The following is a 27,423-nucleotide window of genomic DNA, read 5'->3' as shown; positions in this document are numbered from 1 at the left end:
CACACGGACAGATATAGGGGTGTGCTTGTGGTAGTGCGGTACAAGCCAGGAGGGGAATACGGTTGGAGTGTAGAGAGAGGGCTGCTCGTGGGCAAAAACCCGCGAAACTACCAGGGCGCGTCTGTTGAGCACCTTTGGCTGTAGAGTGTAGATGTTATTCGAGGTGTGCAAGTTGCATGGACCACCCTATATACATATAATCTATGTTTTGGGAGTATTTCAATAATTCCTTAAACTTTGTGTTATTTTAATTATATAGAGAATTTTTATTATATAGTGTTTTCACACCAAAATTGAAGTCCATTTTTAATTCCTTTTCTATATCAAATGCTTTGTATCTAACAAATTTCATATAACGGTACACACGAATATAGACAAATGAAACATTTTGAGAAACATTTACATATCTTCAGATAAACTTATTTTCCCATTTGCTTGGTAATATCCATTACTACTAATTGTATGGCGCTGCGATAAATGTATCTGTTTTAGTGGTACTTCTCCAAAGAAAGTACTTTCATGAGCCTAAAAATGAAGAACGTTTATAGTCCATTGTTTTTATACTTTATGGTTGAAATGAATGTTATATGCATTTACTTTCAGTATTTTTGTTGCGTCGAAAGGGCCTCGAATTTTATTATTTAATTCTTCATTGCGCAATTTGAATGATGTGTTCATAAGAGTTACATGCAATTTAAGTTGGTCAGTTTCTTTCCGTATTAAGCCTAAAAAATATATCTATTATTAATATATTTGCGTTCCATTCTTGAAATAGTATAGTGCTATCTCGAAAAGAAACCGCCACCATTCCCGCTACTGTTGTAGTTGCCGCGGCGAGTAGGTAATACCAGCGAGTCCTACATATTTCGTCTTTTTTCCATAGACGTTGCCGCGGCAGTGCTGATTGTAATTTACCATAATTTTTCTCAGTTCGTCTTACTCGCCACGACAGAGACGAAAAGTAGAGCACTTCAAAAGAGCTCATGCCCGGTCCCGAGGTGCGGCTTCTTTTCAAGATAAAACTGTATATTTTTTTTACCTATGTCAGCATAATAGTTTGCAATTGCATCTACTATTTCTTGCAAACCTTCACTTGAATTACTTATCCTTGCATATAAAACTTTTGCTTCAGTAGGATCATCATTCATTATTTCAGTTCCTTGTATATGTATATGAATTTGACCATATTTTTGAATTATAGGTCTATAATTTGTTGCAAAAAATGATGAAATAACTTTAATAAAGTTTGTGATTATAATTATTTTAAATACAGTGACTCCCATATTGTGCGTAACTCGAGAGTCTCGACACGTATATACAGAGTGTCTGAGATTGCCGGATAATCCGATACATGCGATATCCTGATGCAAAAAGGTATCGAAAAATTTTAAGAATTTTTTCAGGGACAATTTACAGTTTTCATATAAAATTTGTATTAACAACTTTTAGTACATCATCTTATAAAAAAAATTAATAGAAAACCATGCATTAATTTTAATATATTAATTAATTTTCTCGACGCCTCACAAAAAAAAACAGGTCGCAGGCAGATGGTGTAACTTTGGAACGGCAGCTCCGAAATCAAATTTAAATATTTTTTTATAAACAATTTGAGTGTAGTTTCCGTCGCAGGCACCGATTTTTTAAACAAATTGTCTTTGAAAAATGACGCGCTTTAGAAGAAAAAGTTACGAAAATCCGCAAATAAAATGGACAGTTTTTCGAGCGTATTTCATTAAATTTGTTTTCGCTCAAAAAATCTGTACGTGCAACGGAAACTACACTCAAATAGTTTCTGAAAAAAAAAAATTAAATTTGATTTCAGAGCTGCTGTTCCATAGTTACAAATATTTCGCTAGCCACCTATGTTCTTTGCGAGAGCTAGAAGATTAAGCATATATTAAAATTTATGCATGTTTCTCAATTCATTTTTTTTATAGTCTCTTAACACGTTGACTGCCGACTACACCGATCGGCGTAATCTTGCTTTGCTCTTTCACCGATTGGATGGTCTGGAAAGGTTAAATCAATTGGGTAGGAATAATTGAAGGGTCGGATGCAATAAGGGGATTAGCCACGATCCCCTTTTTAAACAGTACACTCCCATCGGGGCGTTTTCGGCTTCGAGGAAAGCACCGTCCGATTTCATCGGCAGTCAACGTGTTAAGACATTGTACGAAAGGTAGGTAATAAAGATTTTATACGAAAACTGTAAATTATTCCCGAAAAAAAATTCTTAAAAAAGACTTATTTTTTTCAGCCGCCACAGTGGTGTTCCCCCTTAACAGTTGAATATTATCGGTGGAACTTCCGGGTCGCGGAATTCAAGCATTTCATATCTCTTTACAACTCAATATGCTCATCATACTGTCGCCTCTTGTTATTCTCTACTTTTTGGTATTAGCCCGGTGCTTCCAATGAATATGAGAAACCACGCACTACCCAATTCGAATTACTAATAATTACTCTGCGTAACATCGTGTTGAAGGCGACCACGTTTTGCCCAAAATAGGAATACGATTCCGAACAGTTGTAAAAACTGATGGGGATAAAAATACACAGTATATACAATATTCCTTCTCTATGTAGCCAATAAACAGGTCCACTGTCAGGTCTATAGGGAGGAGCAGAGTCACGTATTTAACACCTCATTACACATTTCATGCTTAGTTTTGTCTTTGATACGTCCATCCAACAAGGAGAATGAACAAACATGGTTCACGAACAGTGTTCACAATACAGTTTGCAAAATACTTACGAAAACTGAATTTGGTATCGAAATCAGTTTTTTACCGTTATTATTTGAGAAGCAAACTCGCAACAAACTGTTTGCAGACAACTAGTAGCTTGCGAATTTTTTGTGAGCAAGTATCCATATCAAATAAAAAGTATCTCACAATCTGATTTTCAAGCGTTTGCGTATTCCCATGAAGACAGACTTTAAAACGTTTGTCAGCATAAGTATTGAGAAGGAATACTGTCTGGAAATCACGAGAGCCCCACAATATGGGAGGCATTACTATATCGTGATAGTTGCATACTTCACAACATGTTCTTTACAGTAATTTAATGCTTCAATAGCTTGATTTATTTCTGCATCATCAAGTAACGTCATTACCCCAAGAGTAAGATGCAATTTGCTTGGTATTTGAAATATTGTTTCATCCACACCTTTTGATGTTTTTCCTGAGTTTGTAAGCACATCATTTTTGAACATATTAAATTTCATTATTACGTGCCCTTCATTTAAGGGTATAGATAAGAAATGCGTATAGGTCAGCCTTTTCCTAGATGCTGCTATTAATAAGTTTATTCTACGCCGTGCTGTTATTACTCCTTTACGGTCATGTCCAGTTATGACTGTAATTATATTAAATTAAATTTATATCGTCGCATTAATTGTACATCGTGCGAACGAAGAATTTATATTTTAATTATAAAAGACAAAAGTATATTTACCAATGTCTCCATCCTGACCTATGCCTGGAATTTGAATAACAGTTCTAGTTTCAGCTTCTAATCTTTTACGAGAGGAATTTTTAGTTCCAATAATAAATGGAAAGAATGATCTAAAACATTGTCAACTGTCATTACTATTGTGACCTTTTCATCTTACCGTATAACATGTTCAGTTTAAAAGATAATTTTTACTTTGCAACATGGAATGTATGTTTAAATTTTGTCCCTTCATGTGGCACAACTTCTATGTCGCTGTTAACATATTCGTCCTCACAATCCATTGGATCATCCTGGTAATCGTCTTCGGTATATGGAGACATATTGTGAGTGTTTGTCCGTTCACTATTTCCCGGTAATCTATAGCACCGGTTTTCTACCCAGAGTAACTCTGGTTTGAGAATATTCATTTATCTGGAAATATTGCACTTCGTCAATGCACTGCTGAAGATTTCTCTCAATTTCTCTCACTATGACTTCAGCCGTCAGCTGATTCAGCTCTAAATGAAAGATAGGAATGATAATAACAGGGATACCTATTCTCCCTGTCATTTAAGAAGGAACCCGTTTCGCGCATGTAGAATGAGCTCATTGACTCCGAAAAAGCGTTGGTGAGGATACAGCCAATAGTGCCTTCTCCCGGCACCAACGACCTGCGCAGAACCGGTCTAAACTCGTCGGTCAGCAGGTTCCTTCTTAAATGACAGGGAGAATAGTCCAAGGTTGCAACTTGCCAGGAATCAGGGATCGGCGGGCTTGAGCTACCGCTGATGGAGGGGGAAACACCTACAGGAGCGGTGGTAATGTGTGCATGAACTGCGCCTGCGTCAGTCACGCACACATTGGGTGTGTTCAGCGGACTCAATCCAAAGAGGAGATATAATAAGAGGCGTCACTCGACAAGGTCATACATAAACTAGGGAAATCACTAGACAACCAATTTAAATGCCCATTCGGCAATGATCGGTAAACCACGGTAAACTTCGGCAATAATCAACAAATCGCGGGGAGGTACATTTAGTCGATTTCTATATCCCGCTCGAATAGACAACCAATTTAAATGCCAAGGTCAAGTAAGGATTTCAAAGGTTCCGCCCGGAGTGACGCCTCTTATTATATCTCCTCTTTGCTCAATCGCTACGTAGCCGCTAAGTAACCGCTCACTGATTTTCCGCTGAACGCTACCGCTAGGTTGCTCACCGCTCAACATGTTTATAGTGATCCTCTAGGGAACGATCGGTTCAACCGCAGCCATCTTGGAGCAAAACCGGAAATAAACATACCTATCTCTTTATGGCCGGTATACATAGTTGCTACTTATTCTTAAGCAAATGCTTAAGCATTCGGCATCCTTTACTAACTACTAGAAAAAGGGATTCTATAGCGTTAATTATTTGTTTTATTTATGTTTTTGTTACGCAAGTGGAACGCACCCTTTAAATTGCCGCGGTTGTATCGAAATTTCGATATTTATGGGTTAAATATCGATACTGAAATATATCGTTATATTAAATATCGATACGGAAATATATCGTTACATTAAATATCGATACAAAATATCGATATTTGGATTGAAAAGTATCGATACTCGAAGCATCGATATTGTCAAGTCCACTGATCTGAACTGATCGCCCATTGCGCGCCCATCATTAATCTGTAACTGCTGTAACGGCGTCGCACGTGTTATATTTACCAATATTTACGAGACCACAGCCAATGATAATTCGTTGATGGAATAAAAATGAGAATAGGCGTCCTTAAAATTTAAAATTTGAGTTAGGAAGACGACATATTATATCTTAAATTTATTTGACTGACATGTAATCTTGCTCCAAGGAAATATGTCTATTAATGTTACTGTCAATGGAAATCCCATAAGCATTAAACGAGGAAGAATGGTATTGTCCGATTTAGATCAAATTAAGAAAAATGAAAGGGATCGGCGTCGAAGGTTACGCTTGGAACAGGTATACATAATACATATTAGAAATTATTTGAAAGTTGCTCAAAATGAGTTTTAAAATCATAAAGAAAATAATGTTTATGTCTCGTTGTTAGTGCATGTAATTTATTTCATAATACTGCATGTTTGTCAGGAAAAATAATACGAGAAATTTAAATAAAACGGTGAACATAATTTATATAGGTGCGACAACAATCAAAAGAAATATCAGATAGGCTTTTGGAGCGAGCTAAGAATATAGCGAAGGAGGAACTTAAGAAATTTAAGAACAGTGATAAGCAAAATTTGAGAGACATATATAATGAAAAAATCATGGACGTTCAACAAAAATATCAAGAAGATATGGCGGATATTGGCGAAGCTCATATATGTGCAACGTTGGAACCCGATTATAACGCAGTAGTTCAGGAAAAAGAAAAAAGAAATAAATTGGCGGCCTTGAGAAGAGCAAAGCAACCAATGAAAGACGTTATTAATTCGCAAGTGAGACACTTTACTTACATAACTTCGTAGAATTGAATTTAACGTATTGTATTAGAGAGTTTACAAAAGATTGAGTAAAATTCGTACAGAAGGACATGGCGCAGCAACTGCATCGAGAACGATTGCATCAAGTAAGAGGCTTAGAGAAGCACAGGTCTACAATGGTCGCAGAACTTCATCAGAATACAATGCGAGGAAAGAATGTCATAAGAGAAGATATCGATGAAGGGAATGAACAACATAAACCTGCCAAGAAAAGGATAAAAAAAATCATGGTTAGAAAGTCACCGGGAAAAGTTACAAAATCGTATATAAAGGTACGATATTTACCTTTAAATGTAACAAGAAATGTATAATAGAGCTGTTCGGGTACTCGAATAAAGCGAGCCGAGCCTGACTCGGCTCGACCGACCGGGCCGGGCCAGGTACCCGTAAAATCCGGGCGGCCCGAAAAATCCTGGTAGCTCGAATTTTTTCGGGCGGCTTGAAAAATTCGGGTAGTCCGAATCGTTTCGGGCCGCCCGGAAGAACCGGGTACATAAGCACTATATATTGCACAAAAATACACCCTCCAAAAATTTATATACGCCCACTAGATACGAGGAAAACATGAGTAGTGCGAAGTTCGCACAAGCCCGGGGGGTTTGAAAGTAGTTAGAAATTCTTTTAATAAGTAAACTTCAAGATTATAAATTAATCAATACCTACTTGGAAACGGGTGTTTGGCCCGAAACAATACGGGCTATCCGGTTCTTCCGGGCGGCCCGGATTTTACGAGTACCCGGCTCGGCTCGAAAACCGAGTCCCGGCTCGGTCCGAATTTCAAGCCATCCGAATATTCGAGCACTCGAATAGCCCTAATGTATAAGTATATAACTATGCTCGCTAACTTTCTTTATAGGTTGTTGCCAGCGATTTGAAAACATGCTCCCCAGTTTTAAGACCAAAATCAAGAGCCTCACATGTTCAGTCTTCAGTTCCAAAAACACAATGTGTTGTTGATTCAGTCGCAGCGCCGTCAACATCAGGAACCACAGCTACTACGAAAAATACTGAACGAATTGTAGATATACACGAACCTGAACACGATGACAAAAATTCTAGGAAAGCAGCAACGATTTCAAATGACACTCCAATAGAAACTGACAGAATATCAAGGTATGGACTGTAACATTAATTTGAATGTAAAGTCGTTTCATGTATAATCTTTTATTGCTTAAGGTATAATCCTGAGGATTATGTGCAACCATCTTCAGATTCAACTGCCACCAATAATGGGAATAGTTCTAACTCGTTTAGTGATGATTCGTCATATTTTTCTGATAATAGTGAACAATCAAGAACATCAAAGTGCACGAGAATATCGAAACATGTTACTTGCCCAGCAAGTAGTAAAGTGCAACTGTACGATCATAGTAAACATCAAAGAAACATGTATGAGAAACCAGTTGGTGTAGTTGAGAAAATACATCTATGGAATGAGGTATGTAGTTGTCGACAAAATATAACAGATAAGAATAACAAATACTAATAATAAGCATTGCTAAATTGTCAACATACAAAATGAGCAATCTAAGACAGAAGTGGTGGGGATAGCGAAAAGTCCGTATCGTGTACACCAAACCGACCCCGTAACGAGGAAATACTGTAAAATATAGTTAAAAAAATATGTAGGTTTTATATAAGAAAACTTAAGGGGGAGGTTACCCTCAACAACCCAAAGTCAGGCCCTTCTTCAAACGCACATTCTGAAGTAATAAATGAATATAGAGATAATTTTTGTTTTACTTTTTAAGCGTCACTTCGTTGACTTTAATGCGCATAAAGAAAATTTTAAATATATTTGTAGGAAAAAAAGTTATAAATATAAATGTGAGAACGTATACGCGATGCACCGTTTGATGGTGAACGCGATTCCGGACAGGTGAATTACCTAAAACACAAAGTAAAGGCATTTTTATGATCTGTAAGACAGTATCCATCTTATGCAGGAAGCAAAATTTTGTTAAACAAATTAATAGAATTTTTATGTTGATGTTTCTGATTTTTTCCTTTTTTTGTAGGAAAAATATTATTTATCGTTTTTTAAGAATTTATATTGAAAATGTGCTCCCAATACATGGAGAGGAATAGTTTTCTGTAGCTCCCTGTAGATTTTCATTCAAATCGTTCCAGCAGTTTTCGAGATTTTATGTTCACCGTTTTGGGAAACGTAGAGTCTGGGAAATCGCGTTTAAAGTTGGACATCGTTATCCGATCTCATGTTCAGGCTCGCACATTTTTTAGAATTTCGTTGCCCGGTTGTGCTTAAAATACGTAGAAAAGATGTAGCTAGCAGAATATGCAAACTTTTGAAAATTTGGACGGTAACCTACCCCCTTAACACTGTCTAGAGCGTTCGAGAATGAACTTGAAAGGAATGCGAGTCCTGCTGATCGGTATTTTTCTCTGCCTTTCGTTTCGCAAGCAACTAAATGTGACGTATAAAGACTGTCACCTGTTGGCCGGAACGCTATCTCGACTCGCACACAAGATTGATTAAAACCTGTATATTACGTAGAAAAGCATCCAAAAGGCGAAGTCGAGAAGCGTACACTCCGTCATGGTACATACGTAATTTTCAATCCCATCTAATCTTATCAGCTCGCAACAGTACCTTCTATGCTTCCGCCGTATTATTCCAGCGTGGAAACACCCCAATGCTAGAGACTTGTGGAATCGCTTCGGCGTGAAAACGAAAAACAAAAAGCAGTTTAAGAATTAATATCATATTTATGTTTCCAGCCAAGTGCAATAGACTTAGCACAAGAAATTGGCCAACCACAAGCAACTGAAACACATTTAGCAGAAAATCGTAAATTCAATGCCCAAAAACGCGGCGAAAACGCATTGCTACGGGAAAAAGTACGTCGTGATTATCAAGCATTCGTGCAGAATTTAAGTCACCTTGCATCCGAGGAGCGAAAATTGAAAGCTAGCCAAATTGAACACTACCCGGTATATTCTATTCCTTTCTAAATATTTGTTTACAATTTCTGCTGTAAATTATAAATTACATTATACTTGTCTTCTATTAGAAAGATGTACATATGCAAGAAGAACAAAGAAGGATATTAAGAGACGAACATAAAAAGAAACTGAATCGTGCAATGAAGACTTTATTAAATGATGAATGTTTACAACAATGCAAATCGTATCCTATGGAAAAACAAATTACTCTTACGCCTAGAGATAATAATAAAAGTGACGAGATGCGTGTCTCTTGGGATGTACCATGTTCTTCCCACGAATATACAGAAACTAGTAAAAATTCACAAAATAAATGTAAAGAGACTGAAGTTTCACGCGACGAGCAAATACTGAGTATGTTACAAAAGGTTGAAAAGCAAAGGCAGTTATTATTAAAAGAATTTGGAGCAAACCTGCCAAATGATATTTTCAACGCAACTGTAAAGCCTTTATTTGAAAAAGAGAAATCAAGTCAAGCGCAATCAATTACGCCGCAGAAGACGGATACTCAAAAGTCTTCGTCGCCTGAAATTAGAGTGATAAATTCATCTTGTCATTGCGAAAATACTCGAAACAACGAAATGGCAGAGAAAGATAACTCAGCCATTGGCAAAGTAGAAACTGCTGTGCAAACTACAACAGAATGTCAATATAATGTAGCTGAAGATAAAAGCATACAAGTAGAGTTAATACAGGAAAAAGAAAGTGATTTTCATCCTACTAACAATGCAACTAAAGCGACTACTACGCATTACCCAATTGAACCAATAGTCACAGTTATTACAGCTAAAGCAGATAGTAGCGAATCAACAAGTTCTGTAGCGACAAATAGAGTTACTGATAATGACAAGCAAGATTCAAAGGTAACATCGAAAAAGGAGCACGATGGAAAAACATTACGTCAGATTCCATCGAAAAAGTTTCAAAAGTCATGTGCAATGCGAGTAAGCAAAACTGCATCATTTACAAAGAAATTTTCGAAAAGTTTACGAAAAGCACGTTACAGTAGTGTGAAGAAAGGGCCCAGCGGTACAGCAGATGTGCCTAGTAAAAGAATTAAAATATATGTCAATAACAACGGGTGCAATATTAAAGTTAATCCGCCTGAAACTGCAGACATAGCTGTAGATGTAAGTACGCAAAGTTCACGAGTATATTTAACAGGCACCCAAGAGCAGTCTACAAGTAAAGTACATTGCGCGCAGTCAGAATTAAAACGAATTAAAACAAAAGACATTTCAGATTCTTCCACATCTTTTGCCAGTCCACCGCCAATGAAACCTAAAGATATATTTGAAGTTTTAAACAATAACATTTCTGTTCTCGAAATGTTAGATTCTTCAGCAAATGAAACTATGAAATTCTTGAAAAGGGACGTAAGTCCTGTATCAACACCGAACACTCCTTCACCACGTACTATGAAGATGCCTTCAAACGTGCCTCATCTCAATAAAATTAATAAAATGCTTAAATTCGCATCTACAGAGAAGCAAATAAATGATAATAATACGCCCTCGTCTGCGAAAAGTGGGTATACAACATCGACCGATACGTCTGATTATCAACAGAAGCGACCATTAGTTTCGCTAGGGTTCTGCTTATGTAAGAATCCAGAATGTAAACTAATGCATGCACAATTTAACAATATCCAAAATTACGCATTAAAGAATTGCCCTCAAATATTGCAAAAATATGAAGATCTGCAAAACATGTGTGCCGAAAGAATAGTTTCTTTAACAAATCTTATTGAAAAAGTTCGAAATGATCAAAAAGGTACATTATTTTTTAAAGCTAATAACTATATCATATAGCACAAAAAAAAACGAAGGAATTATAGACGAATAATTGTTTTTAGGTATGGAACTCTCTGGAATTAGTGCAGATGATGAATCTAGTTTAATACAATTACCTCCGCCGAAACTAATGGCTAATGATCTGCAAAGTATCCGCGACCTTGTAGAAAATATAGAGGCAATTCATAATCAGCTTGCAGCAACACTTATTGAATCGCAAAAAATTATTAAGAATAACGCAATTGTCCAAGAGGAAACTCATCAGACTAAAGAAATGAAGGTAATAACTCTAACGAGTGGAAATGCTTCTAAAAATGCAGTGCACTCTATCGATTCAAAAGCAAAAGTACCACCGAAAACCAGAACTAAACCAAGAATCATAAGTGAAGAAAGCGTCAACATACAGCTCGATGCATTTAAAATACAGCATAGACCTCAAACGTTACTGTCTGTACCGGCAGAACGTGATTTTAGGCACTCTTCGAAAATTCACGATGAAAAGGTGATAGAAATGATATCAAAAGAAATTTTAGAACAAAGCAAAAGTTTTAGTAATAATGCAACTGAGACGAAAGAAAGTGATAAACCTATGGTAAATCGTGTAATTCAGACGTCCACAGACACTAATGATTCTAAACCTGAATCTTCTTTAAAAACACAAAGAAGTGGTATTACTACAGAAAAACGTTCCAATAAAGAGGTAATTCGGGGTTTTAAGCGACTAGTAGTAATCTGAATACTTTGAGTGGCACAAGGTTTGGCGAAATATCGTTTGAAGTCGGTAAAATTAGTTTCGAGCGATTGTTTCATCTGATAGTTTTGTTGCGCTCGCTTGAACATACGTTCACACTAATAAAAATGTAAACTTCTATATTTTTAATTAGACCTTCACGAGAGTACCAATAGATGGACAAGCATCTTTCGATGAAAATGAATCTAAATACCGGTCAATCCACGACAAATCAATTACTTTCGGCAGTTGATGTTTGGGATTTTTGATGAAATTGAAATATGATGTAGTCCCCTTGAAATCAGAGGAGGCTTATAGTCATCATTGTGCAGGTTTCGAATTTATTTAAAAAAATACTGATCGTCAAAGTTTACAATTTCTACACAATTTCGCGGAAATGAGGTCTATGAATGAACTTTTATCTCCGGAACTATACGTTACACCTTTATGAAAAAATTACTTTTTGGTCTAAAAATTCATTCGTATAACAAGAGAATTAGACAAAAAATCTTTGTTCTTTAAATGTCACTCCAAAATCACGGTTTTAAGAGATTCTCTATCAAATAAGACTTCATTGAGATTGGTAACTTTTAAATTCATTTTACAGCGAACTGTTCACCTCTTGACTGCGGCGCGCTTAAAAAAAAATCATCTGTTGTATGTAGGATGGCATTCGTCTGCCGATTGCTGACCCCGTGATATAAGAACCAGGGTCGTTCGAAAAAATAAAATACCTCGCGTAAGAAGTCTATTTATGGGTAGGGTGTTGCGGGCAATTAAATATGATGTTTGAGAAAAAATACATTGAACACATTAGTGACGTATTTTCACATTTGGGTAGGGTTGTAAAATAATTTAGTGACCCTGTTCGCGGTAGTTCGTACCCTAACATCTTTTTGCAAGAAGAATTTGCATATTTCGTATTATCTCATTATTTTGGGGTACGTTGTATATACTATATATACTTTAGAACTGCTTTACTGGCCCACATTTAGGCCACAGTCCAAAAGTTCATTCATCGGCTAATGAAACTTTTTCCATAATAATGAGGCCTGTAAATATCAGCTTGCTGTTTCTTTCAGTATTTGTGAAATAAAAGTGTCTGCTCGATGGAAGTCACAAAAATGTGATGAACATATTCCATGGGGTAATGGTTGTGCTTAATTGTTGCAGATAAGAATGCGGCCAGAACGCGTTTCATCTTCATGAAACGAGCAAGTTGTGCATATAATTTTTTTTGCAATATTGGCTTGAAGCTATAAAAGCTTTCATTTACAGTAATTGGTAACTCTACTGTAAAGCGAGGTTATAAGCTAGCAGGGCGTTTTTTCTGATCACTCTGTCTAACGTAATTAAACGTACCTAATATTGGTAGAAGGTACCTTCGTCAATTCTAATAAATTTCGGGGTATAAGAATTTGATTTTCTAACGGTCTTTGTAAGCTTGTGCGTGATACAAGTCTTATAACGGTTTCTCAAATCCCATGACATGCGCATGTGAAGTTGCAAAAAAGTGCCATCCAGCATTTTATGTCCTATTTGTAAAGTTTATTCTACCTTTGTATTTTGTGCAATAGCACGTCAATTCTGTTTCTGAGATATACCGAAATTATATGATTGAGAAACCTTTCCGATGACATTTAGAGATATCATTTCAAAGATATAGGCTGTGATCGGCATGATCAACCGCGTGCAGCATTCCAGCGCATAGGCTGCTTGTGTACCCGTCACGGAGCGTACCGCGATGCTTAGCATCTCATTGTGAAGGCAATTTGTAAGTCATCGGTCTAAAGGAACTCTTATTTTATAGCAAAAGCTTCAAACAATCTGGCTACATTTTTATTGATTCTAAAAAACGTGACCTCGAAGTAATATTTAAAAAGCCAGAACTGTTTTAAAAAATTTTGTTGCAGAAGTGATTTTTCAGACCAAAAATATTTTTTGTCTTCGCGAAGATCAAGCCTTCCTGATTGAAATGAAAGAAGAATCGCAACTTTGTGTGATTTATAATTCCGGAGGTGAAAATTCATTCACTGACCTCATTTTCGCGAGAATGAGTAAAGATTGTAAACTTTGACGGTCTGTATTTTTTAAACAAATGCGAAGCCTGAAAAATGATGAGGTACACCTCCCCTAATTTCCCCTGGCCTGCATCACATTTCAGTTTCAACAAAATCGCACCATATCGACTGCAAAAAGTATTCGATTTAACGTGAAACGACCCCATAGTTAAAATTTGGAGTATTTGTAATTAGCGCATTTTATATCACCTCTGAATTTAGTTCGAGTGAGATCGAGTTTAGACTTATTTTTGTCAGGAAAACATCGCCAATCCATTGGTAATACTGTTATGAAGATGTAATAGAAAATATAGAAATTAAAATTTTTAGTTTGGCTACTCGAGTACTTGGGTATAGGTCAGAAATCAATAGCTCCAGGGAATAGTGCGTAGTTTAGGCGACCTAGCACAGAGCTTTGGGCTCGCTTTGTTTTCAAAGCAAAAATTCCCGGGCATTTGGACAATGCATGCTTTCTCGATGCTTTTCAGAATTAATATCAACATGAAAAACACACCAGCGTCACTCAAAGTGTTAACATAGTTATTTGTTATTTTTTATTTTACTATTGATTACTTGTTTCAGTTTAAAAAAACTGAAGATTTTGTTCCGTTACTCGCTGATATCCCAAAAACATCAAGACCGACAGAGAATGCTATGTTTTACAATGGGAGAAGTAAACCACCGGTGAGCTTACTTAGCGGACCGTATAGGTAAAAAGGAATATTTGTTTTCTCCCCTTTCAATTTATTACTTATAATTCTGTTGTTTTTTTTGTCCGATTCTAATGAAAGTAAATTTCAGAGCTGAGATTGAATCATCAGGTCATGAATTATCAACAATAATTGAATTTGATACACCAGACACTCTAAACAAAAGTCAGAACAATGTCAAAAGTCCATCGTCAATAAAAAAAATTGCAGAGACACAAATAACTAAACCTGCTGGTCGAAAGGATCAATCAGAACATGATGCTCCGCTTAATACACAAGGCGAACATTTTGAAAAATTGTGTACTCCTTCGATTTCAAAACCATGTTCAGTGGGTTCAACACAAAAAGTGGAAGTGATTGTACCATGTTCTGACTTGTCAAAGCCGTCTGGAAGCACAGATAGCCGAAATTTAATGAAACACAAAGGCGACAAGAAAACGAATGTTACTCCAGAAACAAGTAATAAAAAATTACAGTGCGATACAGTAAATCAACCGTGTCTCTGTCAGACAGAAGAATTGCAATCGATTGCTCCTGTAATTATCAGTCCAAACAAAGAAGACAAAAACAGCAAAGACAACGTAACGTCGACAAGTTCAAATAGTTTTTCTGGATTATCTGGAGTCTCTCAAATAGCAAGTACGCCATCATCTGACATATTTAAATATGCATCGTCTCCAGAAGAAATGGAAATAGCGCTTAAGAAACTTGGTTTAGGCTGGGCAATAACAACGTTAAAAAAAACGCGCGAAGCAAGTGCTTTAAGTTCATCGTCGAATTCCGATGACCGAACACCAATAAATACTGGTAAAAGAATAATATCGCCAGGCAAAAAGCAATTTGATAGCAATTACGGTTTGCCAGACTTCAGTGATGTATCTTCAATTTCCATCAAGGAAGCTAGTAAAAGTACTGAGCAAGCAGTACTGCTAAAAGGGAGAACTTCTACGCCAAAACTGGAAAATTCTAAATCCATCAGTGCGAGGATAAATTCTCGTAACACGAACGTTTCTGAAAATGATCAAGAACCCAGTGATAGTTTGGTAATTCCTAATATGTCCCTATACAAAAGGGGGCAAAATATATCAAGAAACTAGACAATCATTGACATATTTTTTACTACGAGTATTTATATAGCCAATTAAAAACTAATTTCTTTTAAACAAACATATTAGCATAGAGTTTACCTTAGTACATATATTTTATACGTATTAAATATGAATAATCAAATGCGTATAATATCTTACTTTTAATATGTGACTGCAGTACAAATTTTTCAATTTTTTGGCATCTTATGGACCGCTCTCGGGTTAGGTCGCCTATGAATAAATTAGTAATAAACGAAATATGTACAGTTAGTGAAAGAGATACAACGGAGTCTCAAAATCCGCCAATTGTAAATGAAAACTTATTTCAAATCTCAGGACGAACAACTTGAATGGAATATAGGGAGATGAAGACTGAGGCCTCATATAGACTTAACCCTTTGCAGCGTGCTTTAAGTGAAAATCATCCCCCATGGGTGGGGCGACATTCACCTGTCCATCGCCGATAGGTGATATTTAAACCAGGGTTATTCGTAACAATGAAGTGTCTCTCATAAAAAGTCTACATACTAGTGGGTATTACAGCTAATTAAGCGGGCATTCTCATCAAATCGCTCAAAAAATACGTGACCATTAGGTTGTTTTTTTTTTTGGAAAAGTATATAACGCAGTAAAAAACATGGCCTTACTTTATTTGTTATACAAGAATATGAAAAAAAAACTTTTTCATTTTCCTGTAGTGCAGTGTTCTTCAATCGGTGGTCCGCGGACCGGCACCGTTCGCGGAGATCTGCCGGTACGCGAAAAATTACAATTAATATTATATTCTTATTATCATTTAATTTTTTATTTTATTAATTTTATAACATTAGATTTAATAAATAAAATACTATCTACATTGGTTTTTATTTCCGTCTTAGCCGTCAGCCGGTCCGCAAAATATTTCTCCTATTTTCATCGGTCCGCAGGTGTAAAAAGGTTGAAGAACGCTGCTGTAGTGGCTCGATTTCTACGTGGCGCTCACAATCAGTGCACTGCTACAACAAAAGAAGCGCCGACGGTAGCCAGTATAACACGACGTAGGATTGTCTCAAATAAAAAAAACCAAAGATCTTCTAATATGTTTGAACACAAACGTGCTAAAAGAGGAGTAATTTTATGCCTAAATATAACGAGAAACTATGACCTCTATAATTTATGATCGCAGTCTGACACGGTAGCGAATTCAATTACAAAGAAAATGCCACCAAGATTTTTGGAGTCTGTTCATAATATCATTTGTTATACAGACTACTGTTCGGAAAAAATCATGTTTCGGGATAAACGCATTTATATAGAGTTTTGCTTGTATGTTGCGGCCGCTCGGAGATCAGCTCCAGAGTTGGACATTAGGTATTCGACTAATCTTCCAATAAAATGAAATTATTCGAGGATAACGAATAAATTTTTAGCCGATATTCATTATTCGAAGGACCTCCGTGGCGACTAAGCGTCACGAATAAGCCGCATCGGCTTGGGTCCCGAGTTATGATACCTCCCTCGGTCCGACCACGCTTATTCGTGTCGTTTAGTCGCCACGGAGGTCATTCGAATAAAGAATAACGAGTAACGAATAACTCTACGCGTAGAGATGACATGAAGTTACATAGACTTATACAATACACTCGAAAGCGTGGCGTCACTTGGCTTGGCTTATCGTCACAGCATCACCAACACAAATATACCGTTATTACTGTACATGTTCTGCTTCTCCTATTCCGTACTATACGCCATGTATTGTGGTCTCTACGCCGCCATTAATTCTCTACATATGGCAACGCCGGTCTCAAGCCTCTCTTGTTTAGACTCCGACTCATTGTCAGTCCCGAAAAGGCCTGGTTTATGACACCCCCAAGTGCCGGTCGTGCTTTTTCTTTTCCAAGACCCTCCTCGACGACAGCTATATGACCGCTTGAGAACACATCGAGAAACAGTAGAAGTCCCATATTCCTTACACCCTGTGTAGTACACACAGTGTATAACCGGTGTATAACTGTATAAAGAACATGGACATAGGAATAGAATTGGAACTATAGTGTTGACTTTATTGTGAACTTCTATCTGTATCTCGCTGGCACTCTAGGGGATTTCCAAACGCACGCTTCAAAATGTCTATGGCAGCGCTGTCCAGCGTAGGGGCCCCTCACGCGCCTGCTTCCCCTTCCAATCTTTCTTTCCCGCAGCGTGCCTTCCGTTGTCAAAGAGACGGGCTAGCCAGGCTAGCGGCTGGTCGGTCATGGTCGCCTCTTCAGCGTCGCGCGGTATCCCTGACAACGCAGACAAGAGTGGGAGAACCCCGAGCTTACGCGTAAACGACCTTGGACAGCGCTGGTCTATGCCGGATACTTGAAGTTTACGACCAACTTGTCTTGCTTCTTCTAACTACTTGACACCTCCAATGACAAGGACGACAGCAACTCATGGTAGTATAAGGGATAGGGATTCACCGGTATAGTTGTTCGCGCTATGTGGGTGAGCCATTCCTTTGCTGCGACGAGCCTTTACTGACATCGGCTGGAAACAGCCCGAGCATCGCGACGAGCCTGCCTTTCCCTTTTGTCAAGGGTCCCGAGGTCCGTTCCTCTGTGTTACATGGCAAGCAAACCTTCGGTACATCCTACTGTAAACACTCTCTGTCCTTCTATTTTTAGCTGTCGCGACCCACAGGACTCTGCCTAAGTAGGCGGAAATCGGTAGAAATATACAATCCACACATAGGAACGTGGCATTAGAGGTCTCAAGTGGCGTTCGGTTCAGATCTGGACGCGGCTTAAGGCGACTTATTCGTCGCTGAGCTCTTCTGAATTAGGTGGAATAAAGAATAAATTCTTATACTCGCTCTCAGTTCGTCTCCCTTTCGCCTTCACAAGGCAGGTAGGCAGCTGAAACTGAAATAGTGGAGATAACGAGGAGCTCATAGCGCAGAAGCCAAACCAAGCTCATAGCGAGAGAATGCGTACCTATAGTTTGCGAAATATTTAATAGTAAAGATCATGTTTTACTCACTGGTTGCGTGAAATGTTTGTGCTGTTATATTTCTTTCCAGAAAGATTATAGGCCCGTGGCTAGAGTGTAGGAGCTACATAATTCGGCTGTTAATGTTCAAACACTGTTGTATAGGTATAATAGATTCTTTTTCGTTACATTTCATTAGAATGTTTGTAGCGAATAAACAATCCTATTTTTTTTTGTACGTGACCATATATGTAATTGGAGTGACGCTCAACATTAGCTCAAATAATAGGAGCTCAGCAGGTGTTCAGTATCAGGTATTGAATAAAATTTCGTTTCAATAAATGGAGTTTGGATAAAAGTGAAATTGTACTGTGCATAAATAACATTAAATAAGGGATCACCTCTAGGAATCCAAAAAAATGGGAACAAGTTCAAGTGGTCATAACTCCGACAAAAATGGTCGTATCGATATCTTGAAAATATCGTTCGAAAGCGTGGAATCTCTAATTTCAGCTACTTTGTCAGATTTTAACATTAGTATTGCGTTTCGGCAAAGTTATAGTGATATATAGAGCACTTTGTAAATTTTAGAAATTTTTCTTCAACTTTACGATGTTACACAAGTTACATTTATACCAATCGAAAACAATTCGGTACTTTCCTGTGTAAAATCAGATGTATATTAATTGTTGTGCGTTTTTTTTAGCCGAGTTATTCAACTTTGAAGCAAAAGTCGTCCTTGTGGCTCTAATTGCTTCTAGCAAGCGAGTGTATCATCGTAGAACGTTCATAAAAAGAAACAATAGAAAGATCAGTCTCTCCTCTTTAAAACGCACTTTTGCATTTTCGATTCGGTTAACATTTCGGTGTACCGTGTGCTTTGGAAGAAATGCTTACAAATTGCACAAATCCCATTTCTTCTTCAACTCGCTGTATCTTGGCAAGGGATGGATGTAACATCGTGATCTTAAGCTCATTTTATAGCGGAGGATCTGCCAATTCTATTGAGTTCTACGGGAACCAGCTGCGATAATTGTATACCTGTGGCCTTTATGTTTATAGTTACCGATTCGGAAAAATAAGGCTACAACGTTAATGTGCCGCACTGTCGTTCCCGCAAAAGCGAGGGGCTATTGTTCCTATCCCCACCCGCCTACATAAGTGACGATAGCACCCGAAAGCGAGCCGAGTTACGCCGACGTTACCGAATGTTACTGTATGTTCACACGTATATGACTCATGCCTTCACGCGATATGCTTGTGCGATGCCATGCCGGGACGCTACGGCATTCACGGCTGTCACACGGTCGCTGAAGCCATTGTGTATCTTTTTCCGAATCGGTAACTTTAAACACAGAGGCCATGGATAAATAATTATCGCAGTGTATTCCGCTGGAACTTAATTAAATCGACAGACCCTCCGCTTTAAAACGAGCTTAATATCATGGTGTTGCGGTCATCCCTTGCCGAGATACAGCGATTTAAAGCAAAAATGGGATTTGTGTGATTTTTAAGCATATTTTCGACAGGACATGGTACAACGAAATGTTAACAGAATCGAAAATGCAAAAAATGCGTCTTAAAGAGGAGACTGATCTTTCTATTGTCTTTTTTATGAACATTCTACGATGATTCCTTTGCTTGATTGAAGCAATTAAAGTTAAAAAGATAGTTTTTGCTTCAAAGTTAAATAACTCGGCCAAAAAAATCGCACAGCAAATGATGTACTCAGATTTTACACAGGGCAGTACCTAGTTGTTTTCGATTGGTATAAATGTAACTTGTGTAAATAATTTCATACGCCCCATGTAACATCCCAAAGTTGAAGAAAAATTTCTAAAATATGCAAAGTGCTCTGTATATCACTATAACTTTGCCGAAAAGCAATACTACCGCTAAAATCTGAAAAGTAGCTGAAAGTAGAGATTCCACATTTTCAAATGAATTTTTTGGGTTCCTAGAGGTGTTCCCTTAATCTTAATTAATGTGAGAAGTGTAATATTAAATTGCTATTTATCGTAGTAATCTGTGGCAACTGATACATATTTTGGAAACATGTAATAGATTCTATGTGTATGCAAAAATACTATTTAGAGTAGAGTTGGTTATCTGAACACTAACGGCCTCTCGTTTCGCAGCAAAAGCTGTTCCTTTGTAGGAAACTTGAATGGAACATTTCATGAATATTGAAACATTACCACTATCAGTGGCGGATTTAACAGGGCGGCCGATCAGCAGTTGCCGTCTAGGCCCCTGCACAGAAGGCCCACCGCGCAGGGCCCCATCACCAAAAAAAATTATGATTAGGTATAGGTATCCAAACACTACATTTTTTCGTACTAATACACTTGACCCGTTTTTAGTAAACTACCTCTTCATTTTCCCCCAGAAATGGGGTCCTCAGAACGTTTGCCACCTAGGCCTTTTTTCTTAAATCCGCCACAAACCACTATGTACTTTTAGTACTGACATTTATTTAATTCGTTCATTTTCATCAGTATTTTGATATGATATTTCGAAATATTGATGTTTATGAAGCGGGACACCACAAAACGAACAAAGAAATCATTCTCTTACGTTCTAAAATCTTTGATTCCTCTGAGTTGTAATATGTATTGGAGTTGTGTAAATTTGTATGAATGAGCTGAAATCTGTTTCTGAAAATGTAGTACTAATTATTGTAAGTGACTGGCTTCTACAGACTAAAGAACTTTTTTACACGACTCAGGTTTGAGGCTCGCGACAGGTATTTCCGCAGAGACGGGCAAAAAATTATTTGAAATAAAAATTTGGGTACGAAATTTTTATTTCAAATAATTTTTTGCCCGTCTCTGTATTTCCGACATATTTACATATATTCTATCTTCTGAAGATAAAAAAGCTCTAAAGATACGAAAATGCGAGGAATATAATTATAAGGAAACATAAACATAAGATGAAAGCTTACACAAACGTATGGAAATTTTAGTAAATCAAGACATAGGTATCAGCCGAAGTGGTAAATCACGGATCCGTGAAAGTTGCCGTCAAACTGTGAAGGAGAGTGTAAAGAATGTTGTGATTGCGAATTTATAACATTTGTTAGTTTTGTTGGTGGTCTAGAAAATTGTTATAAAAAATGCAATTTACAAATACCTATGTCTATAATAAAATTACATAGTGAAGAATGCTTGAATGTGTTTAGTTTCCTTTAAAATGATGAAAAACGCAAAACGATATTTGTAAGAGATAGTTACATAACTATGCATAGTATACTCTTTACTGTAAATATTCAAGGAAAGAATAACAGAAAATATTATGCGCCAGAATGAAATTTATACTCAGAATTGTCAGATGACGAGCCTTCGATTTTAATCAGTGGCCTATTATCAGCTTGAAAAGAGTCTGACCTCTAAAGTGGTAAGCAGCCAAGCTACCAGTAAGCGAAATATGAACTTTAGTGATAGATATCTCGTGAATTATAAAGTTTCTACAAAAACATCCGAACAGGAATGAAATAGTTTTTGGTTCTTTGCGCAACTACAAATTTTTTCTGAAAATCAGTGCGTGACCCCATGTGGTCCTTTATAATTGACGGTTGGAACGCTTGTAAGTTCGAGCGAGGGCGACTGTTGGCGCTCTTCTAATTCAGTTCGAAAAGCATACAGCTCACACAGACGGCACTCGCGCTAACCAGTCAGTTGCCGTTCTCTCTTGCTACGCTAATAGTGTAAGAGCCGTCTATGTAAGGCCATACTTAGGCCATAATAAGAGGGGTAAGAACAAGTTAGCCCATACTAGGGCTGGCAGGCACTGCAGATTTGTGGCCTTTTAATGAGTGGTGAGAAACACATTTGGTTCGAATTTGTTCGAATGAATTTCGAAAAATTGCGGCAGTAATCGGCATAGAATATTACATATACCGAATATTATTTAACTAGGTCAACTTGATTTAGATGATTATTTCAAACATGTATTCGATATTATTGAAGTAATGCCCAAGTTCTATTGGTAGTGTTATAAGATACGTAGAAATTAGTAGCTTGTACATTAGACACGTTAAATTTTTAATATATATATATACTTACTGTTATTGTGGAAAATAAAAAAATATTTTTTATAAGAATCAAAAGCACATCTTTATCCATCGAATAAAGTCCCTTCCACTAAATATATTTATCTGTTATATAATATAACAGTATAATGATAATCAGTGTATTCAAACTTTTCGAATAAAGCAGGATTTTGTATGTAAATACTGCCACCTCTGGCTTAACGTGCTAGTGTCTAAAAATTATACAGAACGCGGCCCTGAGCTCTTGATTCCTGACACTAGCACGTTACCGTCTTCACGTCTCGCTGCTTTTACGAGTTTACTATATCTCTTCTAACCATGCTGCGTAGTGTGGAGGGTTCAAGAGCACCCCCACCGAGGGGTACGTTCTTGAAGATCTCTGGGGCAGAGTCAGTCTGTATCGCGACACGGTGGAGGTAACAAGTACATTCTTTTTCCAAGCATTTTCGAGTCGATCTTATTCCTATTCTGGATTCTCTTCCATCCTGGTGATTAATTAAGGTTTGGGGGAAAAAGTACGTAAATAATAAATCGACATGTCTCGCCCGTGCAACAGTCCATGCTCTTCTACAAATAGCCAACAAAGCCCTGAACCAGAACAAAGTCAAGAGTGCCTGAGTGATAGTGAGCAAGAAGTCATTGCAAGAAAGAAAAGGTTACATTTGTCCGAAGACGCTCAAAAAATATGTTTGAATATTTACCACAATTTAAGAACTGTTGGCAACTTGGGGAAAACCGAAGCACTGAAAAAAGCTTCTGCATTGACCGGGGTTTCATCCTCGAAGATCTACAATTTGACTAATAACGGAGTCACGAAAAGAAAACAACGCTTGGACGCTGGCAAACCGAGAAAACTGACGCCGTCCCTTGCGAATCTTATTAAAAAAGAGATATACGACGGCTATTGCAAAAACGAAATCCCAACAGTCCGAGCATTGTACCAAAAATTAATGCATCTGGAACCGGGGATTACATTGTCAGAAAAAACGCTAAGGATTTGGTTGAAAAAAGCGGGCTTCAAGTTTCAACTGATTAATAAAACGACTGCTGTAATAAAAAGTGAGTATTAAGCGATGATTATGGTATTTAGGGGATATTAAAGGATTTCGAGAAAAGGAAGGCTTACGTATTGTTTAGGCGACACCGGATACGACGTTGACGATGTAGAAAAAATTTGAAAGAATGCAGTGTAGGCTCCGTGACAATGTGGAATGTTCGATATTTGAGGATTGATTTTGACTTCTGTCGAAATACAAAGCCACGCTAATATAATAAACATTAACAGCACTCCTCATCATTTAAGACGTGCGAAGAAAATTCCGAACAAATTTAACATCCGAAATTGCGCGAAAATTTACGAAAATACAATGTCTGGAGATTTTGAAAAATCGTGAATGTCTATGAAGGAGCATAAAATGAGAACACTTTTCATACACTTTGCGAAAAGATGCTGGGTCTAATTAAAGAAAAATTGCGAATGGATTTTATCGCCGAAGAGTTATGAATAAAATCACAAAAATTGAGAATAAACACGTAGAATTATGTGGTTCTTGGAATTCTCGTAACAGGTTTGTAATAAAAATATTGCTAAAAACAATGAAAGCGATACAGAGGATAATCTGTAAGGTTTACATAAACCATAGCGAGAAGAATTTATAATTTATCAGGTTCCATTTAAACTTATTATTCACTAATATCGTAACATTTAATTAGCTACTACCTACATGTACTTATTTATGTGTATATATTATTTAAAGAAACAACAAATTATATGTATTATCTACATAAATTTTTCCCGAAATTTTACAGAATAAAATGATTGCCTTAAAATGCTACTTCTCGTATAACCTGAGGCCTGGGCAGATGTCTGTGAACGAGAGCGAGCGAAGGTATTCGGGTGGAAGGAATATAGCGAGGTCATAGAAGCCGTGGGGGGAAGGGAGGAGGGGGGGGAGGTGAAGAGGGTAGCGCACTTGAATGTCGGGAATCCAGAGCCCAGGGACGCATTCTGTACAGTTTTTGGATGCTAGCAGAGTAGGGTCTGGACACGCCAAGGTGGATTGGCGTCATTGGTTTGTGCGACTGTGTAAACAATGGCAAAAAATGTGCGCCTCGTGTACCTCACTGTATTTCTTCCCTCTCGATACCGGCACTATATCGGGTGTGCTCTGTACTATCATGATGATTTAAAACATTATTTGGAATGCTTATTTCATCGAAACGCAAGTTTTATGGATTTATTTAGCTTGGAGGAGTCGACAAGATCGTATAAAAAAATGTGATTAATTGATTTTTAAGAAGTATTTCAAGATCACTTTCACTTTTTCAATTTTATCGAAGCCACGGCCCTTGTCACTGTGTTCTTGTAACTAATAAAAAGAGAACTTCGTTTATGTTTGGATATGTTGACCATCGGATGAGCTCGAAGAAAAGATCCCGTATCCAATCTGTCACGAATATGAGCGGAAATAGAGATTCGGATGAAGACGCGTATATTATTAATGCCCTGTCTCGTATTCCAAGGCATTTATAGAAATGAATGTGACTTCGAAGTCCTTTTTAAAGGCCAATTGAAGAACACTTGTACACCATTTTTATACCAATGAATCCATAATATTTAGTGTTTAATCGAATAAGTATTTAAGGTAACATTTTAAGTGATCAGGATATATATACCACCCTGTATAGCCATGTGTGAGAGAGGTAGAGGTAGACAGACAGACAGACAGACAGAGAAAGAGAGAGACTCGCTTTGAAAGGCGATCCTTTTCAAGTGCTCACAGGCGTAGGAACATAACTTTACAAGTTGCTTCGAAATTTCGAATAATCATAGAATATAGATACGTAAACATAAAAATTTTACTTGAAAGTAAAAACAACAAATTTTTCGAATAAGAAAAATATCCCCAGCGGTCGCGCAAATTTAGCTCAATTAAATGTACATTTATCCATAAAACGCTTATTCGTTATACGTAATTCGAGATGTTTATCGAGATAAATATATTGCTGATTTCTGGATTGAACTTATTAAATAATACATTTCTCTCTTAACAATTTTCTGTATTCTTATGTAGGAAAGAGTTATAAAATAACCGGGTTTTTAAAATCACCTTGCATGTCGCACACGAAAATTATAGTCTACTCGTATTTTTTTTATATCAAATGATGCAAAAGATGTGATTTTACTATTATTAAAAACGAGGACTGTATTACGATAGATGTGTTGACAATTATAAAAATAAGTTTTTATAAATAAAGGATAAGTGAAAGCATGCGTTAAGAAGCTCTAAAACGTATTAGAACATTTACAGTTAACGGCACAATGTAGGCTATTGATTTGACCCTGGCAGCTGCGATGCTCGAATTGGACTACACTGTATGTGAACGTGCATCTATCCGTATAATATATTATGTGTATACTGTGTGTGTTGCTGCGTATTCGACCACCTGACATTCAAACTGCGCGCGCCTGATATCGAGCTATGCGGACAATGTTTTGTCATGTTAAAAAACATACCTTCCGTCTGTTGAACTGTGAATTTTGTGCATATTCATAAACTGCCTTTGAAATGATAAAATTGCAATACGTAAGGTGGCACTTTTGTAAAATACACTATACATCAAACATTAATTAAGTGCTACGAAGGAGGGGCTTTGTTCCCCTTACTTTGTATATCGTGTTGGCATGGGGCGCGAACTAAAATACTATGTACATGAAGTAACGTTCGTAATGATACTTACCACGCCAAATTGGAATAAGATCTCTAAGATCCAGGCGTGGATTGGACAGCACAGCTCCAATTAAATCAAATACATAGAAACTAAATTATAATTCCTACCGCGTGCGCGTATATCTGAAAAGCAAATGGGAATGTAAAAGTAGGGCTTATCGATCGGTAATAAAACTTTGTGCAGATTTTATAGTCAGAAATATCTTTATTGTGCGAAAACGCCTTATTGTAATGTGTAAATCACACGAGCTGTAAACGCATTAAATATAAATGAGGATAGTAAATTTGTTACAAGAAATGTTACTTGCTACTATTTGCATGCCCCTTGATAAGTTGGAAACAATAGAATTGCGCTCCATTTATGTAAGAAGAATTTATTATAAGTTTTAGTACATAGGAAATAGTCAACCATTTATAAAATACAATTTTAATTAAGAAGTTAAAATTACTAATGAACACTGTAATTTGAAAAATATATTTATTCAGTATTTTATCGATCTTTATGATTCTATCTTGTATACATAAATTACTACAACATTACAACTACTCCAGCACTGAATATAAAAATATCTTATGTGTAGTTTTACATATACTTCCAGATAATCAGTTTTAAAATATATATCCGTATGTTTCCGATTTCAATAACCTCGTCCATCAATTCTACTTCCATTTTTAACAAAAGTATAATTTATCCATGCGTTTTGTAAAACTTATTTAACAACACATACACATAACGCATGTTTAAAATATTATCATGTACCCACTAGTACGTCGCAAAAGATATTTACGAAGTTATTATGCTTTACTATTTAACCAGCTTTATTATGTACTATTACCTGTACGAAAGATGTTCGCTTTGTGGTATCATAGAGGCATTAAACATATTTTTTGGATGTAAACATTAACTTTAAATTCGTTATTACAGTATGTATATTAATTCCCATACACATAGCCATATTACAGGGCGTCAGAACTTGGAATAAAAGTTAAAATTGATTTTTATACAAAATTCATTAACTACCTATGAGTAATAAATACAATTGTGGTTCAATCGATATTGTTAACCTGTGTAATTATTCCTTAACTCTTTAAATGTTTACATGCATATCGTACATTTGTACGAAGGTTATAAGCAGCCTTTTCACAAAGGCATATTTAAAAATTTTACATAGACAATTCAACTTATAAATATCCATGAAATTAAATTAGGTAATAAAATTCAACTCCATACATCACTTGAATAACGCTTTTGTGTATCCATTTTCTTAATATAGCTTACAGCCTCGAGCTCTGGCAACTTTCCTTTTTCCATTACAACTTTCAATAAGATGTTATGTACATCACGTGCCATGTTTTTAGCGTCACTAATAGAAAGGCAGAATTTTACATATCTA

General features: G+C 36.8%; 3 protein-coding genes and 1 long non-coding RNA gene across 8 annotated transcripts in view; 2 read left to right on the top strand and 2 right to left on the bottom strand.

Annotated features, from left to right (window-relative positions):
* Window positions 1–236: 236 nt before the first annotated feature.
* LOC143366111 (activating signal cointegrator 1 complex subunit 1) lies at window positions 237–3,999 on the bottom strand. The gene is made up of 6 exons (XM_076806901.1): window positions 3,652–3,999; window positions 3,460–3,569; window positions 3,042–3,360; window positions 1,040–1,203; window positions 598–725; window positions 237–525 (listed from the first exon to the last, which is right to left on the bottom strand). Exons 1-6 carry the CDS (start codon window positions 3,864–3,866, stop codon window positions 400–402), a joined length of 1,062 nt encoding a protein of 353 aa, XP_076663016.1. The 5' UTR covers window positions 3,867–3,999; the 3' UTR covers window positions 237–399.
* A 1,103-nt stretch (window positions 4,000–5,102) lies between these two features.
* LOC143377212 (uncharacterized) lies at window positions 5,103–15,611 on the top strand. Of its 2 annotated transcripts, none has more exons than XM_076828379.1 (10): window positions 5,103–5,423; window positions 5,603–5,902; window positions 5,995–6,219; window positions 6,804–7,060; window positions 7,124–7,385; window positions 8,687–8,899; window positions 8,980–10,684; window positions 10,767–11,404; window positions 14,077–14,204; window positions 14,296–15,611. In XM_076828379.1, exons 1-10 carry the CDS (start codon window positions 5,298–5,300, stop codon window positions 15,299–15,301), a joined length of 4,860 nt encoding a protein of 1,619 aa, XP_076684494.1. In that variant the 5' UTR covers window positions 5,103–5,297; the 3' UTR covers window positions 15,302–15,611. The 2 variants fall into 2 exon arrangements, with proteins under 2 accessions (XP_076684494.1, XP_076684420.1); XM_076828305.1 differs by having other exon boundaries at window positions 5,992–6,219.
* A 6,857-nt stretch (window positions 15,612–22,468) lies between these two features.
* On the top strand, window positions 22,469–26,754 carry LOC143366230 (uncharacterized). The gene is made up of 2 exons (XR_013084698.1): window positions 22,469–23,357; window positions 23,436–26,754. It is a non-coding gene; the product is annotated as an uncharacterized LOC143366230 (long non-coding RNA).
* The window catches only part of Cpr (Cytochrome P450 reductase), a 35,632-nt gene continuing 34,699 nt past the window's right edge, over window positions 26,491–27,423 (bottom strand). For all 4 annotated transcript variants that reach the window (XM_076806666.1, XM_076806650.1, XM_076806659.1 and 1 more), the window contains one exon: window positions 26,491–27,393. In XM_076806666.1, the coding sequence (XP_076662781.1) occupies window positions 27,249–27,393 (145 nt within the window). In that variant the 3' untranslated portion in view covers window positions 26,491–27,248. The remainder of the gene's footprint in view (window positions 27,394–27,423) is intronic.

Source organism: Andrena cerasifolii, chromosome 1, assembly GCF_050908995.1.
Source record: "Andrena cerasifolii isolate SP2316 chromosome 1, iyAndCera1_principal, whole genome shotgun sequence".
Classification (NCBI taxonomy): Eukaryota; Metazoa; Arthropoda; class Insecta; order Hymenoptera; family Andrenidae; genus Andrena; species Andrena cerasifolii.
This window is presented reverse-complemented; position numbering and strand designations above follow the sequence as displayed.